The 16,693-nt window shown below is 36.6% G+C and overlaps 1 protein-coding gene across 1 annotated transcript in view; it reads right to left on the bottom strand.

Moving 5' to 3' along the window:
* Positions 1–16,693, bottom strand: part of nudC (nuclear distribution C, dynein complex regulator) — a 54,400-nt gene that overhangs the window by 18,875 nt on the left and 18,832 nt on the right. The window contains exons 2-3 of the mRNA XM_090377392.1: positions 15,494–15,571; positions 11,727–11,933 (exon numbers count right to left, since the gene is read on the bottom strand). Coding sequence (XP_090233518.1) covers positions 11,727–11,933; positions 15,494–15,571 — 285 coding nt within the window. The remainder of the gene's footprint in view (positions 1–11,726; positions 11,934–15,493; positions 15,572–16,693) is intronic.

Below are 16,693 nucleotides of genomic sequence, written 5' to 3'. Positions count from 1 at the left end.
CTGTTAGCTAAGAAACATAAAATCTAAGGAAGTGCATCCAGTTGACATTTGTGGACAGTGCAATGCTGAATCAGTTTGGTGTGACATAAGCAATAGGATAAAGAAAATGAGAGTAGAAGTGTGTTATAGGTCTAATGACTCTGATGAGTACAACAAACAGTTGTGCAGAGAAATAAAGTGGGCCAGTAAATCATAATGTCTTGTAATGGGGGATTTTAACTTTCCAGATATTGACTGGAACTTGTGGTTTGGTCACACGCACGCTAGCAATACTTTTGTGGATTTATTGGAAGATTGTTTTCTATAGCAACATGTTCCACGGGCAACCAGAGGGAGGAATACTGTTGATCTGATTATCAGCAGTGATTATTCATACATTAAGAATTTGCAGATAAAGGAACCACTAGGTGGCAGTGATCACAGTGTACTGATGTGGGATTTACTTAAAGACGTATCTACCATCAAAGGTAAAGGGGAGGGTTTTTGCTTTAATAAAGGTGACTACAGTGGTCTCAATTGATGATGTTAAAAACAGTAAATTCTAAATGGAAGCCTTCAAGGAATTAGTCTTGGAAGCTACTAGGCTTTTTATACCAACTAAGAAATACTGTTCAAAATTTAGACCTAAATGGATGTCAGATGAACTAATGAGGCTTGTCGCAGAAAAGAAAAATGCATGGGATGCATACAAATTATCAGGCGACACAGAAGCCTATGTTAAATATAAGCTGGTTGGCAATCAAGTCACAAAGGAGGTTAGGCAAGTGAAGGCTGATTACCAGAAATCCTTGGCAAAGGAGGCAAATAAAAACAACAAAGACTTCTTTACAATCCTGCTCAAATAACTAAATGAGTATTTTGCATCTACATTCACACATGAGGAATTCTGTAACGAAAGGGGAGGACAGAAGTTTACTAAACTCTAACACGGTGCTAAATGATTTTGTAATAACAGAGAGAAAAGTGGAGGAGAAATTGTTCAAGTTAAACATAAAAAAAGGCACGTGGGGTGGAAGGAATTTATCGAGTTATACTGAAGGCAGCAGCAAGGGACATAATCAAACCCTTAACCATAATTATAAGAGCATCCCTAGATTCAAGGGAGGTCTCCATGGACTGAAAATGTGCAAATGTATCCCCAATTCACAAAGGGGGTTCAAAGGGTGACACAAATAATTACAGACCTCTTAGTTTAATTCCTGTTCTGGGGAAAATAATGGAGTCACTGGTTAAAGAGATGATGCAGGATCACCTAGACAAGACCGCAGTATTAGTTCAGACACAGTATTAGTTCATGCCTTAACCAATGCTAATGCTAAAAGTGATGGGTTTATAAAGGGGAAGTCTTGTCTGACCAACTCAATTGGATACTACAATGTGGTCACAAAGGAACTGGATGCAAAAAATAATTTTGATATCATATACTTGGATTTCAGGAAAGCTTTTGATACTGTTGTACACGGAAGACTGGCGTACAAATTGGAGCAGTATGGCATTAAGGGCAAGTTGCTATAATGGATAAAGATGGTTGAGTGGGAGATGACAGAGGGTGGTAATAAATGGACACTGCTCTTCACAGACTAATGTTATTAGTGTAGTCCCCCAGGGCTTGGTGCTGGGCCTATTGTTGTTTTGTGTATTTATGAATGAAGGTATATCAGGCTTAATGTCCAAAGTTTGGCAGGGCTTTTAATGACAGTAAAAGCAATGTGCCACTGCAACACGATCTAGAAAAGTTAAGCAGATGGGCTGAGAAGTGGCAACTGAAGTTTAACATTGACAAATGCAAAGTACTGCATATGGTTAGCAGTAACCCAAGAGAAATGTGTGGTACTACACTCAGGAATTGGAGAATGAAAAAGACCTGGTGGTAATTGTGCAGTCAGATATGAAGTTCTCTGAGCAGTGCAGACAGGCTGCTAGAATAGATCATTGAGTTTTGTCAATGATATATAGGAATTTTGCTAGCAGAGACAAGGAGCTGATTATCCCTTTGTATATGGCAATGGTGAAGCCACATCTTGAGTATTGCATACAGGTCTGGAGGCCTCATTTTAGGAAGGATGCAGAGTTGCTAGAACAAGTACAAAGAAGAGCAACAAGACTGGTGAGTGGAACAAAGGGGTGCTCTTACCAAAAAAGACTTAAGTTCTACAAGTTGCAGCATCTGGAGACTAGGCACCTGCGAGTTGATCTGATTGAGGTGTATAAGGCCTTGAATGGTTTGACCAAGCTCAATTTTGATGGGATTCTTCCATTTGCTCAGATTACGAACCTGAGGGGGCACAGATTCAAATTGAGGAAAGACAATTGCAGAATTGATGTGCGGAAGTTTGCCTTTAGCCAGCGGATAGTTGATTGCTGGAACAGACTTCATCTGTTTTTGTGGAAGTTGATAGCTTAAATAAATTTAAGGCTGAAACTAGACAAACATTTGGAGTGACCAGATGGGTGAAATGGGAAGTTTTTTTTTGGTTGATGCTGTATACGCTTACTTTCTTGCATCATATGCCTTAACCAATGCTAATGCTAAAAGTGATCAAATCAAGATGTTTTTTTTCCTCTCCTAAACTTTTACTTGATTCTTTTTGACAGAATATTTCGGAAGTTGACTATGCCTTATAAATAATTGCATTAGTTTTTATGAGATTCAGATTTGTTATTTGAATGAAGTGATATGAAGAAAAAAAGAAGCATCTCCTGGGAAGGGAATTTACTGATTAAATAAACTAATCACTGACCATTAAAGTGGAACCTTATTTTTTACCTTTATAATCAACTTCCACAGCATTCTGCAAACCACTTGGATCACAAATATCACAGAATCCAACATAACTGTGGGCAAAGTAAAATGACTACTTTGCACAGGTACTGTAGAAGTATACTAAATGTATAGTCATAGTACTAACTCTTAACATTTATAACACACATTCTTAAATATCTTTGAATATAGCTGAATTTTCAAAAACATTTATTATCAAATTAAATCATCACAAGGTTGTATTTTAAATTTCACCTGGTATACCACCAGGGAGGTCACATTGTTGAAACAATTTAAATTTTTTTCTGCATCAAATTTGTATAGAGATACAGAAATTAATGAAGTCCTTTAAATAAAAAAATTAACTAAGACACAAAGATTATTTTCGGCATTATTAACACAGAGGGATTAATAGCGCAATTGCTTTAGAACAGACCAGAATATGCACACTATCCACCACCTTGGTTTTTGAAACAAATTCTACTCTGTTTTCTGAATAATAGAGCTGTCCTGTTCGCTTCCTCTGTAAGTGTGTAATAGCAAAATGGTCAGCAAAGTATAAAAGTACACCTCAAGGAAGAAAGGATAATAATGGAAATAACATTTTCTATAAAAGCTCTGTTTCGTACAATATTCTGATAAACCTGATGCAGAAAGCAAGATTTAAAAAGCATATGGAAAGTTCTGTTTAGAAACAAGAGGAAGATGTTATTAATGGCCATGGAGAAAATTAGTGGCCTATTTAAAAGCATTACTTCACAATTAGTGCAAAGGCAGAGTGAACTACTGCATATTGACTGGAACTTGTGGTTTGGTCACTTGCACGCTAGCAAGACCTTTGTGGATTTATTGGAGGATCGTTTTCTACAGCAAGCTGTTCGAGGGGCAACCAGCGGGAGTAATACCCTTGATCTGATTATCAGCAGTGATTATTCATGCATTAAGAATTTGCAGATAAAGGAACCACTAGGTGACAGTGATCAGTGTACTGATGTGGGATTTACTTAACGATGTAACTACCATCAAGGGTAAAGGAAAGGGTTTTTGTTTTCGTAAAGGTGACTACAGTGGTCTCAGACAGTTTTTAAATTCTATACAGTGGGCTCAACTGATGATGTTACCAATGGTAAATTCTAAATGGGAAGCCTTCAGGGACTTAATCTTGGAGGTTACTAGGCTTTTCATACCGACTAAGAAATACTGTTCAAAGTTCAGGCCTAAATGGATGTCGATGAATTAATGAGGCTCATGGCAGAAAAGAAAAATGCATGGGATGCATATAAATTATCAGGCAACACAGAAGCCTACGGCAGATATAAGTTAGTCTGTAATCAATTCACAAAGGTTAGGCAGGCGAATGACAGATTACAAGAAATATTTGGCAAAGGAGCAAAGAAAAACAGCAAAAAGTTGTTTACTTACGTAAACTCTAGAAGGAAGGGGATGAGTCAGATTGGTCCACTTAACATAGATGGTTCGACTATTCATCATCCTGCTCAAGTAGCTGATAAACTGAATGAGTATTTTGCATCTACATGCACAATTAAGGAGTTATTCAAGGAGGGCAATGCCAGAAGTTTATCAAACTCTAACAGTGAGATAAGTAATTTTGTTTGTTTGTTATTTGGTTTTTAGGAGCATTAGCAACCAAGGCCATATTTCTCCGGGGGGGGGGGGGATATGCAGTGGTCATTCCCTGACCTTTCCGCATCCTCCGTATTTGGTGGTCACGGGCTCGAACCCTGATCTAATCATGAAGCATGTGCTACGTACTGCTGCTCCTGCCCACCTAGCTACGGAGGCGCCAAGTGATTTTGTAATAACCGAGAGCAAAGTGGAGCAGAAATTGTTGAAGTTTCTGGGGCAGATGGAATCCATCCAGTTATAATGAAGGAGGCAGCAAGGAAGTAAGCAAACCCTTAGCCATAATTATGAGAGCATCCTTAGAGCCAGGAGAGGTCCCCATGGACTGGAGATGTGCAAATATATCCCCAAATCACAAAGGGGATTCAAAGGGTGACACAAATAATTATAAACCTGTTAGTTTAACTTCTGTTTCGGGTAAAATAATGGAGTCACTGGTTAAAGAGGTGATACAGGATCACCTAGACAAGACAGCAGCAATAGTTCAAACACAGCATGGGTTTATAAAGGGGAAGTCTTGTCTGACCAATTCGATTGGATATTATGATGTGTTCACAAAGGAACTGGATGCAAAAAATAATTTTGATATCATATACTTGGATTTAGGAAAGCTTTTGATACTGTTGCACGTGGAAGACTGCTGTACAAATTGGAGTGGTATGGCATTAAGGGCAAGTTGCTGCAATGGATAAAGGAATGGTTGAGTTGGAGACGGTAGAGAGTGGTAATAAATGGACACTGCTCTACGTGAACTGATGTTATTAGCGGAGTCCCCCAGGGTCCAGTGCTGGGCACGTTGTTGTTTTGTGTATTTAACAATGATATCGATGAAGGTATATCAGGCTTAAATTTGCAAGTTTGCAGATTTAGGCAAAGGTTGGCAGAGTTGTTAATGATGGTAAAGACAGTATGCTACTGCAACAGGATCTAGAAACGTTAGACAGATGGGCTGAGAAGTGGCAACTGAAGTTAAACATTGCCAAATGCTTAATCACAAAGTACTCCATATGGGTAGCAGTAACCCAAGAGAAATGTACCAACTATTGCACTCAGGGAGGTGGAGAATGAAAAAGACCTGGGGGTAATTGTGCAGTCAGATATGAAGTTCTCTGAGCAGTGCAGATGGGCTGCCAGAGCAGGTCATGGAGTTTTTTCAATAATATATAAGAATTTTGCTAGCAGAGACAAGGAGATGAGTGACCAGGTGGATGAAATGGGAAGGGGTTTTTTTTTGGCTGATACTGAATCAGCTTGCTTTCTTGCATCATATGCCTCAACTAATGCTAATCTTAGTGAAATGTTCTGTGGTGCAACCATTCCTTTAAGTAAACTAAACAATCCAATAATGAAGTTGTTGTTTTTTGGTTTTTAGGAGCATTAGCAACTAAGGCCACATTGCTCCGGGAATATGCGGCGGTCATTCCCTAAACTTTCCGCACCCCCCTTTGTATTTGGTGGTTACGGGCTCGAACCCCGGTCTAATCAAGAAGCATGTGCTATGCACTGCTGCTCCTTCCCACCTGGCAACGGAGGCGCCTAATGAAGTTGTGAAAGCAACTTGAAAAATACTGGCACGATTCAGTGTTTCAACCATTCGCAAAATCTATTTACCCTGCGCTTTTAAAAAAAAAAGTCCCAAGTCTCACATGAAAGACTAGCTGACTAAATGCAAAGGAATAAGATTAGTTTGTGATCAAGCAATTCATGTGAATGACAGATTAGCTGTCCTATCACTATTCATTCACAGAGGTACGTATTTCTTCACATCAATAAAGATATAGATACATTGTAACTTTTTCTAATAAACCGTGCATTGCTTGAAATGACCAACTACAAAAACTGCCAGTGAAGTAATCACGAAAACTGTGCAGGATTCCTAAATTAGTTTTATTGCACAACAGACTTCATAACTGACAATGCGAAAAGCATAATCAATTACTCTTCTCTGCATATGCAGCTCAGAAGGCTGAACATTCACAGAAAGTTATCATGCCTCTGATTTTCTGTATCTGCAAATTTTTCAAACTGATGCAAGCTGTGAATTCACAAATTCCCATGGATTTTGTATTTGAAAATAATCCTGTATTTGACGGTCATATCTCAAACCTGAGTTCTGAGCATACCTTTAAGGAATTCCCCTCTTTGCATCCTGTAGAAGACTGTTTAACAGTGTTAAACACTTTCCGAAATTATAAAATAAGAACATTAAAAGGAACAAAGCAGTTCTAAGTTGAACTAAATACAAGTGTCTATTTATTTCCAATCAGAAAGTATAGACAGATGGTATTTAATACACCTGATCTCATGCACAATCACATATGCAAAATCTTTAGCCACTCAATTCTTTGCCCTGGTGAAGTAACAATAACAGCAATCACTAAAGAAGTGGAAAGAACATACCATGAAATATCTTGGTAAAAATTTTATAATAATTACCATCAGTATAAAATTTCCAATTGGACATAAACACATTTAATTCACATGTAAATAGAAGCACTTTATGCAGTAAATAGTATTAACATAGAATGGTAATACTATTTATTCATTCTCAGCCTATTATGTTATTGTCAGCAATTTCTGGAAAATCTTCGAAACAATGATTAAGAATGCAATTAAGGGATATTTAGATTGATATGGTATTCTGAATAACACACAACATGGTTTTGTAAAGGGAAAATCATGTTTAATGAACTTAGCAAGCTATTTTGACACAGTTACTCATGAGCTGGATGTAGGGAACAATTTCAACATAGTTTTTAATTGGATTTTAGCAAGGTGTTTTGACACAGTCCCTCTTGAGAGGTTATTATATACGCTGGAACATGTTGGGATTACTGGAAAAATTCTAAGATGAATTGCTGGGTGGCTGCAAGGCAACAGACAGAGGGTTGTGATTAATGGATATTTTTCAGATTGGTGTACAGTCAGAAGTGGGGTCACCCAGGGATCGGCTCTTGGACCACTGTTGTTTCTGATTTTCATACACAGCATCAACAATGGGCTAGAAAGTTTGCTGCCAAAATTTGCAGACGATGTAAAGATTGGTAAAGTAGTTAATGATCAGCACCAAGTAGTACACATTCAGGATGACTTGAAGAGGCTGCAAGAATGGTCAGAAAAGTGGCAGCTATGTTTTAATGCAGAAAATGCAAGTCTTACACTTAGGGAATAGCAACTCCAAAATAAATTATACACTTGGTGGGGTTGAATTAAAAACAGTAGAGAAAGAAAAGGATCTGGGAGTTATAATAAGGGTAGATATAAAATTTTCAAAACCATGTAAACAGGCAGCCATTATCCTATAGAGATACAGTCCCACTGTATAAGGCAATTGTAAGACCACACTTGGAATACTGTGTTCAAGTATGTAGATCTCATCTGAAAAAAGACATTGAACTTCTTGAACAATGTGGGTGCAAAGACAGGCAACTCGCATGGTGAAATCGGCAAATGGGCAACCATATGAGGAAAGACTCCGAATATGTGGGCTACAGAGCTTGACAACCAGGAACTTTAGAGGTGACCTGATTGAGGTTTATAAGGCCGAGAGGATTTAGTATAATGAATGAAGGTGGAATTTTCATTGTTATCGAGAATTCCAGAACTCATGGGAATAAATTCAAATTACAGGGGAAGAGGTTTAGACTAGATTGTAGGAAGTTTTCTTTTAGCTGGCAAGTCATTGATCACTGAAACAGGCTACCTTCACAGGTAGTTGAGGCTGACAGTTTGAATAAATTCAAAAGTCAACTGGATAGTTACCTATGACTTCAGTTATAGCTTGGACACAGCATGGGTTTGTTAAGGGGAAGTCTTGTCTGACCAATTTGATTGGACACTATGATGTGGTCACAAAGGAACTGGATGCAAAGAATAATTTTGATATCATATATTTGGATCTTAGAAAGGCTTGTGATACTGTTTCACATGGAAGACTGCTGCAAAAATTGGAACAGTGCGGCATCGGAGGCAAATTGCTGCTATGGATACAGGGATGGTTCAGTGGGAGAAGACAGAGAGTGGTAATCAATGGACACTGCTCTTCGTGGACTAATGTTATTAGTGGAGTCCCCCAGGGTTCAGTGTTGGATCCATTGTTGTTTTCTGTTTTTATTAATGATATGCTTGACGTAGCCAAGCGGTCACGAGTGCAAGTGCAGTAGCACATGCTCTTTGAGTGGACTGGAGTTCAAGCCCGTGACTGCTAAATACGATTAACATTTGTATTGATTGATTTATTGTAAACTGCACTGACCTGGTGGTCGTGCCGGAGTATAAACAAGAGAAGATCATATTGATGATGGTATATCAGGCTTAATATCCAAGTTTGCAGACAATATGAAGGTCGGCAAGATTGTTAATGACAGTGCTGCTGCAACATGATCTAGAAAAGTTGAGCAGATGGGCTGAGAGGTGGCAACTGAAGTTTAACATTGAAAATGTAAAGTACTGCATATGGGAAGAAATAACTCCACAGTAACGTATCAACTGTATGGTACTACACTAACAATGGTAGAGAATGAAAAGGACCTTGGGGTAATTGTGCATGCAGATATGAAGTTTTTTGAGCAGTGCAGACGGTCTGCAAGAGTAGTTCATGGTGTCTTGTCGATGATATACAGGAATTTTTCTAGCAGGGATAAGGAGGTGATTATCCCCTTGTATAAGGCAATGGTCAGGCCACACCTTGAGTACTGTATATAGGTCTGGAGGCCTTATTTTAAGAAAGATGTAGAGCTGCTGGAACGAGTACAGAGAAGGGCAACAAGATTAGTGAATGGAACAAAGGGTTGCTCTTACAAAGAAAGGCTTAAGTTTTGCAAATGAAGTGTCTGGAGACTAGGCACCTGCGAGGTGATCTGATCGAGGTGTATAAAGTCTTGAATGGTTTGAGCATGCTCAATGCTGATGGGATTCTTCCTCTTGCTCAGAATAGTCACCTGAGAGGGTATAAATTCAAATTGAGGAAAGAGTTGTAGGATGGATGTGTGGAAGTTTGCCTTTAGCCAGCAGGTGATTGATTTCTGGAACAAACTTGCATCTGTCATTGTAGAAATTGATAGCTTAAATAGATTCAAGGCAGAACTAGACAAGCATTTGGAACGAGTGGATGGTTGAAACGAGAAGATTTTTTTTTTTTTTTTTTGGCCGATGCTATATAAGCTTGCTTTCTTGCATCATGTGACTTTACTAATGCTAATTCTATGTGAGGAGGGAAGCAATTTGTATTTTCTTATCTACTCTTTTTTTTTTCCAGCTAGTGCAGCAAAAGTGTCTAGCTTCCTTGCACTGTATGGCTATTACTATTATTACTGTTCCAAAATATAGGTGTGCTATAATTTTGTATTTACTTTTTAAAATTTATCCTAATTGAGATAATCAAATATAAGTATACTTATTTTTTAATTTGATTTTTATATATTACCTACTATGATGTTGGCCATGAATTTTTTCAAGAATTATTTCTGTGACTCCCTCATGATTTTTGTCTTTTTTCCTATGACAAATGTCAAGTCTTAGCTATTAACAACAGCTACATAACAGAAGTGATTTTCACTTTCAAATGTTTTGAAGAGATAGACAGTAACCTATTAAAAACTATATACATTAAAAGGAAGTCAATCCAACTTATAGAGGAATGCACTTGAGTTTCTCTCTAATCAACAAAAGAAAATGCTTGTAAACATAAGTCTAGGATCAGTTTTCAAACAAATGATTATCAAATGTTTTAATTATGACAACTAGGCAATCTTTTTTATCTGGAAACAAAGGACAGATAGAAAGGACAGACAAGTTTAAAATATGAGAGTGGTTAATACTTTACTGGCTTATTAAGAAACAAACATGAGAAGCAGTTATGGTGAAATCACTGGATGAAGGGATAACCATTAGCTATGCTAGGCATGAAAAAGACTAGTTTAATCAGCACTCAACGTCATTTCTGAAAGGGAAGTGCCACCATGCCATATTCAGTTTATAGACATTATTACAAAATTTCTCTAAAGTGAAAATGGGAAACTAGGTATAATTTTCACCACACTTAAAACTCAGCAAGGCAATGAATGTTTATCAGAATTGTGATTGCATAAGTGAAGCAAAGCCTTCCATGAAGGTCATGAAAATATGTAAACAAATTCTGTACTCAGCAAAAGAAAACACATTTTCTTGGATACAAAAGTATCATCTTCACTCTTTTTTTGTAAAGAGCAGAAATCTATTAACATGGACTACTACTGCAAATTACTGAATAATAACTTGACAGTATTGCCAAAATATATAAGTCAATAGTCAGTCCAAAAAGCAACCATGTGCACCAAGACAATACCAGGCTTAACACAGTCATGGCAATAATGAAAATACCACAAAGCAATCTGAAATGGAAGGTTCCTCCTCCACACAACCTGGAATTGACATTTTCTAATTAATGGTTATTTCTACCATTAAAAAGTGCTTAGGTTAGGTGATGAAAAATTTCAACTTGGCAAGGAAATAAAACCATACAATTCTAGTTCCAAACAATGACCACAAAATTTCTTTGAAAAAGGAAGGCCAGTATCAGAAAAATGGCAAAAGTTTTCAATAAAGAACAAGACAGAATATCTTGTGCAGTAACAATGTTTGTTTTAGGATACTTATTTTTTCCTATGCTAGTTTGTATTTTATTGGAGATTTAGTGTCAACAAAATTTTATAAAAAAAATTCTGATCAATATTTGAATTACCCCTGTATACTGCTTCAAAACAACATGTATTGCCATCAGGTATCTGAACGATAGTAACAGTAATAGTATTCGCCATATAGTGCAAGGAAGCCACAGGCTTTTGCTGCACTGGCAAAAAAAAAAGAAAACACAAATTATATGCTTCCCTCCTCCCATAGGTAACTGAATAACTGACCTTTGAATAAATTCAAAGGTCAACTATCCAGCTGACTTTTGAATTTATTCAAAATGTCAGCCTCAACTACATGCAATGGCAACTTGTTCCAGCAATCAATGACTCGCTAACTTTTTCTTTGTTAGGATATACCCATATCCCAAGTGCTATTTTCTTCCTAAGTGGGATAACATCTTAAACAGCTCTCTTGTGCAGAGTATGACTTAAGAAGGAAAAGATCAGAGAAGATGTAGATAAGAAAATTAAAGGGATTTGCAACCATGAGGAAGACTTCATAAAAAGAGGATGGGAAGTAATATAATAAACAAAGATATGTTATTGTTAGAAGCAAAGATATCCAAGATAGAGAATGGTGTGAATAATGCACTACAAGGTGGGAGATTAAACTGACAAGAGTTAAAACAGAGATTACTATAATTACTTACTTTATCTAATTCCATCTTCAATTTTTCAGCCTCTTCATCAGTCAGTTCCTTTACCCTGGGTTCTTCTTCCATTTTACTTTCTTCTTTTGCTTTACGTGCAGCTACTCTTTCTTGGCGACGTTTTTCAGAAGCCTCTCGCTCAGAGTCCTTTTTTGCTTGTTCAGCTTGTGCTACATCCTCATATTTTTGAAATTTACTCAAAAGCAACTACAAAAGGAAACAATTTACCAATTCAGAAATAAATATGGCCACATCTATACAATTTTATACCCAGAAATTAGTTTGCTATATGTATTGAAAAAGAAAGAAATCCCAAAGTTTCTGATTAGTCTTCAAACCAATTTAATACACAAGCTGTTTAGTGAGTAAACAGCTTGTGTATTAAATATCTGATAAACATAATCTTTACTATATGTGGATATGTGAAAAATTCCCATATAATTGAGTTGTCTCATGCACTTGCCATTTCACAGTGCACGTGGTTGCCCATGCTGCTTGGTGCACCCCATTATTAAAAGTTTACAATGACAGCTTGCAGTGAACTTCTAAAATAACGAGTGGTATCTCGTGAAATTAAAAGCAAAATATTTATTAACCCTCCAAAAGGCCACTCTACCCAAGTGCTACCTTTTTAAAACTATTTATCAGCAAGAAATAATTCAAAATTGTTCACTTTTAATGCCACTCTTATGTTTTCACCCTACAGGTGACCCCTGCTTAATGCTGATAATTCATTCCGGAAAAACAGAGCGCTAAGTGAATCCGCGCTAAGTGAGCTCCGCATTCCCACAAGGTAACATATGTATTTGTAAGTTGCGGTCGGTGCAATAGGATATTTCCTAATCAATAATAAACGGTAGTGAAAAGATGCACAAATGTCGGTCAAAATATTTAATATTCAAATATTTGTATATATAAAATATTCTGCATTACATACGTATATAATTATGTGGTAACTATTTACGTATAAAAATTAAACTTAAAATTCCAATTAAAATCATGAATTTAATTTAACTGATGAATTTAATCATGAAAAATGTGTCAATTTTGGGTTGAACTTTGGCCCTCTTCTAAATAAACTAAAAGGGGTATTAATTTTAAATCCCCCACAGCGTTACCACCCAACAATAAAGTCACCCGATCCTTCGCCGCTTTGAAACCTGGCTTGTTTTTTGCTTCTTTCAATACGAAACTTCTTTTAGGCATTCGTTTCCACAAAAGTCCTGGTTCATCTATGTTATAAATTTGTTGAGAAGTATAACACACAATACCCCTCTTCAATAATTTTAACAAATTCTTTTTTGAAAGTTTCGGCTCCTTGATCTGCACTTGTGGCTTCTCCCTAGATTTTAAATCTATTCAACCAGCCCTTTCCAGATGGCGCCTCCGTAGCCAGGTGGGAAGGAGCACCAGTGTGTAGCACACGCTTCTTGATTAGACAGGGGTTCGAGCCCGTCACCACCAAATACGGAGGATGCGGAAAGGTCAGGGAATGACCACCGCACATCCCCGGAGCAATATGGCCTTAGTTGCTAATGCTCCTAAAAAAAACCAAATAACAAATAACAGCCCTTTCCAGTTTTAAATGGTTCCACATTTTTTTTTTTTTTTTAGGTGAGTTTTCTTCAGATCATCATATTGGCTCTAATCTCTCTCTCTCTCTCTCTCTCTCTCTTCATAATATTTAATTTAACTGAATTTTGTATTGGACATCTTTAATAAAATTAGTTTAAGTCTTTTTCATTTCGATCTTAATAGCCGGCCTAGCCCTAGTTGCTTGCAGTGGAACAGCTATCTTTCCCGCTGCTAAAATTAATTCTTTATTTTTTTATAATTGTTCTTACAGTTAAACTTGCAAGTCCTAAATTATGGCACACATCTGCTTGTCGTTGACGGGAATCGATTAGCCTTAAACGTCTAATTTAATTTTCAAATTCAGTCTTTTTCTTACATTTATAGTCTTCGTACTGCGCTCAGATGTTGCTTTTTCATTCTTGTCGGCCATAATTAACTCTTCTAAAATGTAACTACATTGGTTGCATTAATTACGATACAATGTTCAAGTAAACTGTCTGTTACGCACAATGTCTAATACTGTACTGAGTGTTGACTAGACTTCGGATAAATGCATATAATGCAAATATTTCAAGCAATATACTTGATCATTTTTTAAAATGTTGATCTGGGAACTATGCAACAAGTGACTGTACTGCAATTAAATTAGCGTGCAAGAAAATTTTACTGAGCGTGGGAAACGTTTTAATGCTGTTTTGCTATTCATTTTCCTGGGGAACATTCAAGAGCGATACGGACCGCAGAGCTCAATAAATCCACCATTGCCAAGCACTATTGGGAAAAACAACACCAGATCTCCCCCGACAACGCTGTCATCCTTGACCGGGCGTATAGATTCTGGGACCGCAAGTGGCTGGAAGGTCTGTGGATTGGATCCTCTAGCAACAATAGCATGAACAGAGACAGGGGAGTTAGGCTTCACCCCCTTTTTGAGGCGGTGGTTTTTGCCAGAGTCCCCAGACCACTTCCGGTTCTGGTACATGTGAAAGGAATACCGAGTATGCGCCTGGTCATCCACGTGTGCCGTGAACCTGGTATTTAAGGATGTGTCGCTTAAGTTTCATTATTGCTGAGGAAGGAGGCAGACACCTCTGAAAGCTTCAATAGTGTTTTTATCGCTTTTAAAATTATATTTTAATGCATTTTAACTTATTTAATTTTATTTTGGTTGTAAACTAGTTTTTTGTAAATAATCAATTTTTGTAAATATTATTTTACAGTCTTTTGCATCATTTTATTTTATTTTATTTTACTATTAAATCAGTTTTAAAAGGTTGGTGTATCTGTTTAAATTTGTGGTTGCTAATAGAGATCGCCTGACAGCTGATGAGAAGCCAGTAAGCAAAGAAACAGCTGTCCTGGTAGTATTTCATTTTTAAGTGTACAGCAGATTTGCCCTTTCAAGTGATGCTATACACTTTAAAAAGATATTAGCAACTTGGGCAGAATCATGGATAATGGTATTTGCCCCAAGTTGAATATAGGGCAAAGCCTAAAGGCTGAATACTTAACCTTGGTCTTCAGTAGGAACAGAAAGATCTCCATAATCAAAACCAAATGCAGTAAAGTGCACAAATTTTGTTTTATAGGAATATTTTAACAGAAACAGGTAAGTATATTTTAGATATGTTAAATATTTGAGAGATTCCAAATACAGAGTCCCTTATAATAGTACACAATCAGTATCTATTCAAACCATATCTCTCCAAATGAGTAACAAGTATAGTTGTTACTCATTTGGGGAGATATGGTTTAAATTCCATTAGACTGAAGAAATTCTTAAAGGCATCCTAAGAATTTTAACTGTAGTCAGATAATCTCGGGCAAAGGGAGTAAGGCTTTTCTCTGGTGAGTTATTCTTGGTTTTCAGTTCCATATATAACTAATTTCATATATAACCTCTATAATATGCAAACTGGCCGGTGAAAACACACAGTTGAACAGACAAATTATAAATCATATGAACTTTGTACACTATGTAAAAAGTAGCCAATTGTCCAAAAAAATCTCCAAAAGATCTCTTTTCATATACAATATATATATATAAAATTTCATATAAAATGTCCAAATAAAAGTTTCACCTTACATTTAATGATACTACATAACTGTTTTCATTTTAATTTTAAATATCATTTATTTATAGTATTTCATTCAATACTGAAAATTCAAGTTTGACAATAATCATACATTACATTTTTTGCAGCTCCTGGTCCACCTCCAACAAAAAAATCTGTCTTCCTTGCCAGAAAGCTAAAAATTGTATCAAGAAGCTGTAAAAAAATAAATAAAAAAATCAGTATAGAGTTGCTGAACAGAAAGAAAATTATATTTCTAAAAGGCTTATTAAATCATAACACATAAGGATCCAACTAAATAGGACTTTTTTTAAAATAAAAAAGAGATTAATCGCATGGGGACTGTAGCAGTGCTCAGGGAATTATTAAGCTTTAATCATCATTTGGCAGTAAAAAAAAATCCATATTTTGATCATAAAGGGGGGGGGGGTGGCTATAGCTCCTATTTGGGACAACCCCTGCTGTTATGCTGTACAACTTGATCAATTTCAGTATGCATAATTTATAAATATATCTTTTGCCTAACTTATCAGTCAACTAAAAATTTTAATTATACATTATTTAGTAATTGTCAGATATTCATCATCAGCCATTTTCAATCCACTGCAGGATGAAGGCCTCTCCAGCAACTTTCCAGTTCCTTCTGTTTTGAGCTCGGCATCCATTTACTACCCACAAACTCATGTATTTCATCTATCCATCTCCGCCTTTGTCTTCCAGGTTTTCTTCTAGCTCCTCTTAGGTACCATTCTGTTATTTTCTTAGTCCATCTGTCATCATGTCTTCGAGCTATGTGTCCTGCCCAAGACCATTTTAGTTCTTTAGTTTTGATAAGAATGTCCTTTACTTGAGTTTGCTGCCTAATCCATGTGTTTCTCTTCTTATCTAACAGTCTGATTCCCAATATAATTTGTTCCATTCTTCGCTGTGTAGTTCTCAGCTTCTCTTCCATTCTTTTGGTGAGTGCCCAAGTTTCACTTACATAAGTCATGGTGGGGAGTATACATTGGTTCATTATTTTACGTTTCAGACAAACTGGGATATTGGTCTTCAGTATGTGACTATATTTCCTGAATGCTATCCATCCAAAATTTATTCTTCTCTTGATTTCCAGCCATTTATCATTATTACAGCTAATAACTTGTCCCAGATAAGTATATGACTCCACCTTTTCAATTACAGTCCTTCAATCATTATTTCCCTTTCTGTGGCATACTTGTTCATCATTACTTTTGTTTTAGCCATATTCATCTTTAGTCCAAAATCCTTACTAACTGTGCATAACCGATTAAGATTTTTCTCTAATTCTTTGGGATC

This window comes from Mastigoproctus giganteus, chromosome 7, assembly GCF_048544385.1.
Source record: "Mastigoproctus giganteus isolate SK-2022 chromosome 7, ASM4854438v1, whole genome shotgun sequence".
Lineage (NCBI taxonomy): Eukaryota > Metazoa > Arthropoda > Arachnida > Uropygi > Thelyphonidae > Mastigoproctus > Mastigoproctus giganteus.
Note: the sequence above shows the minus strand (reverse complement) of the source record. Positions and strands in the feature narration are given on the sequence as shown.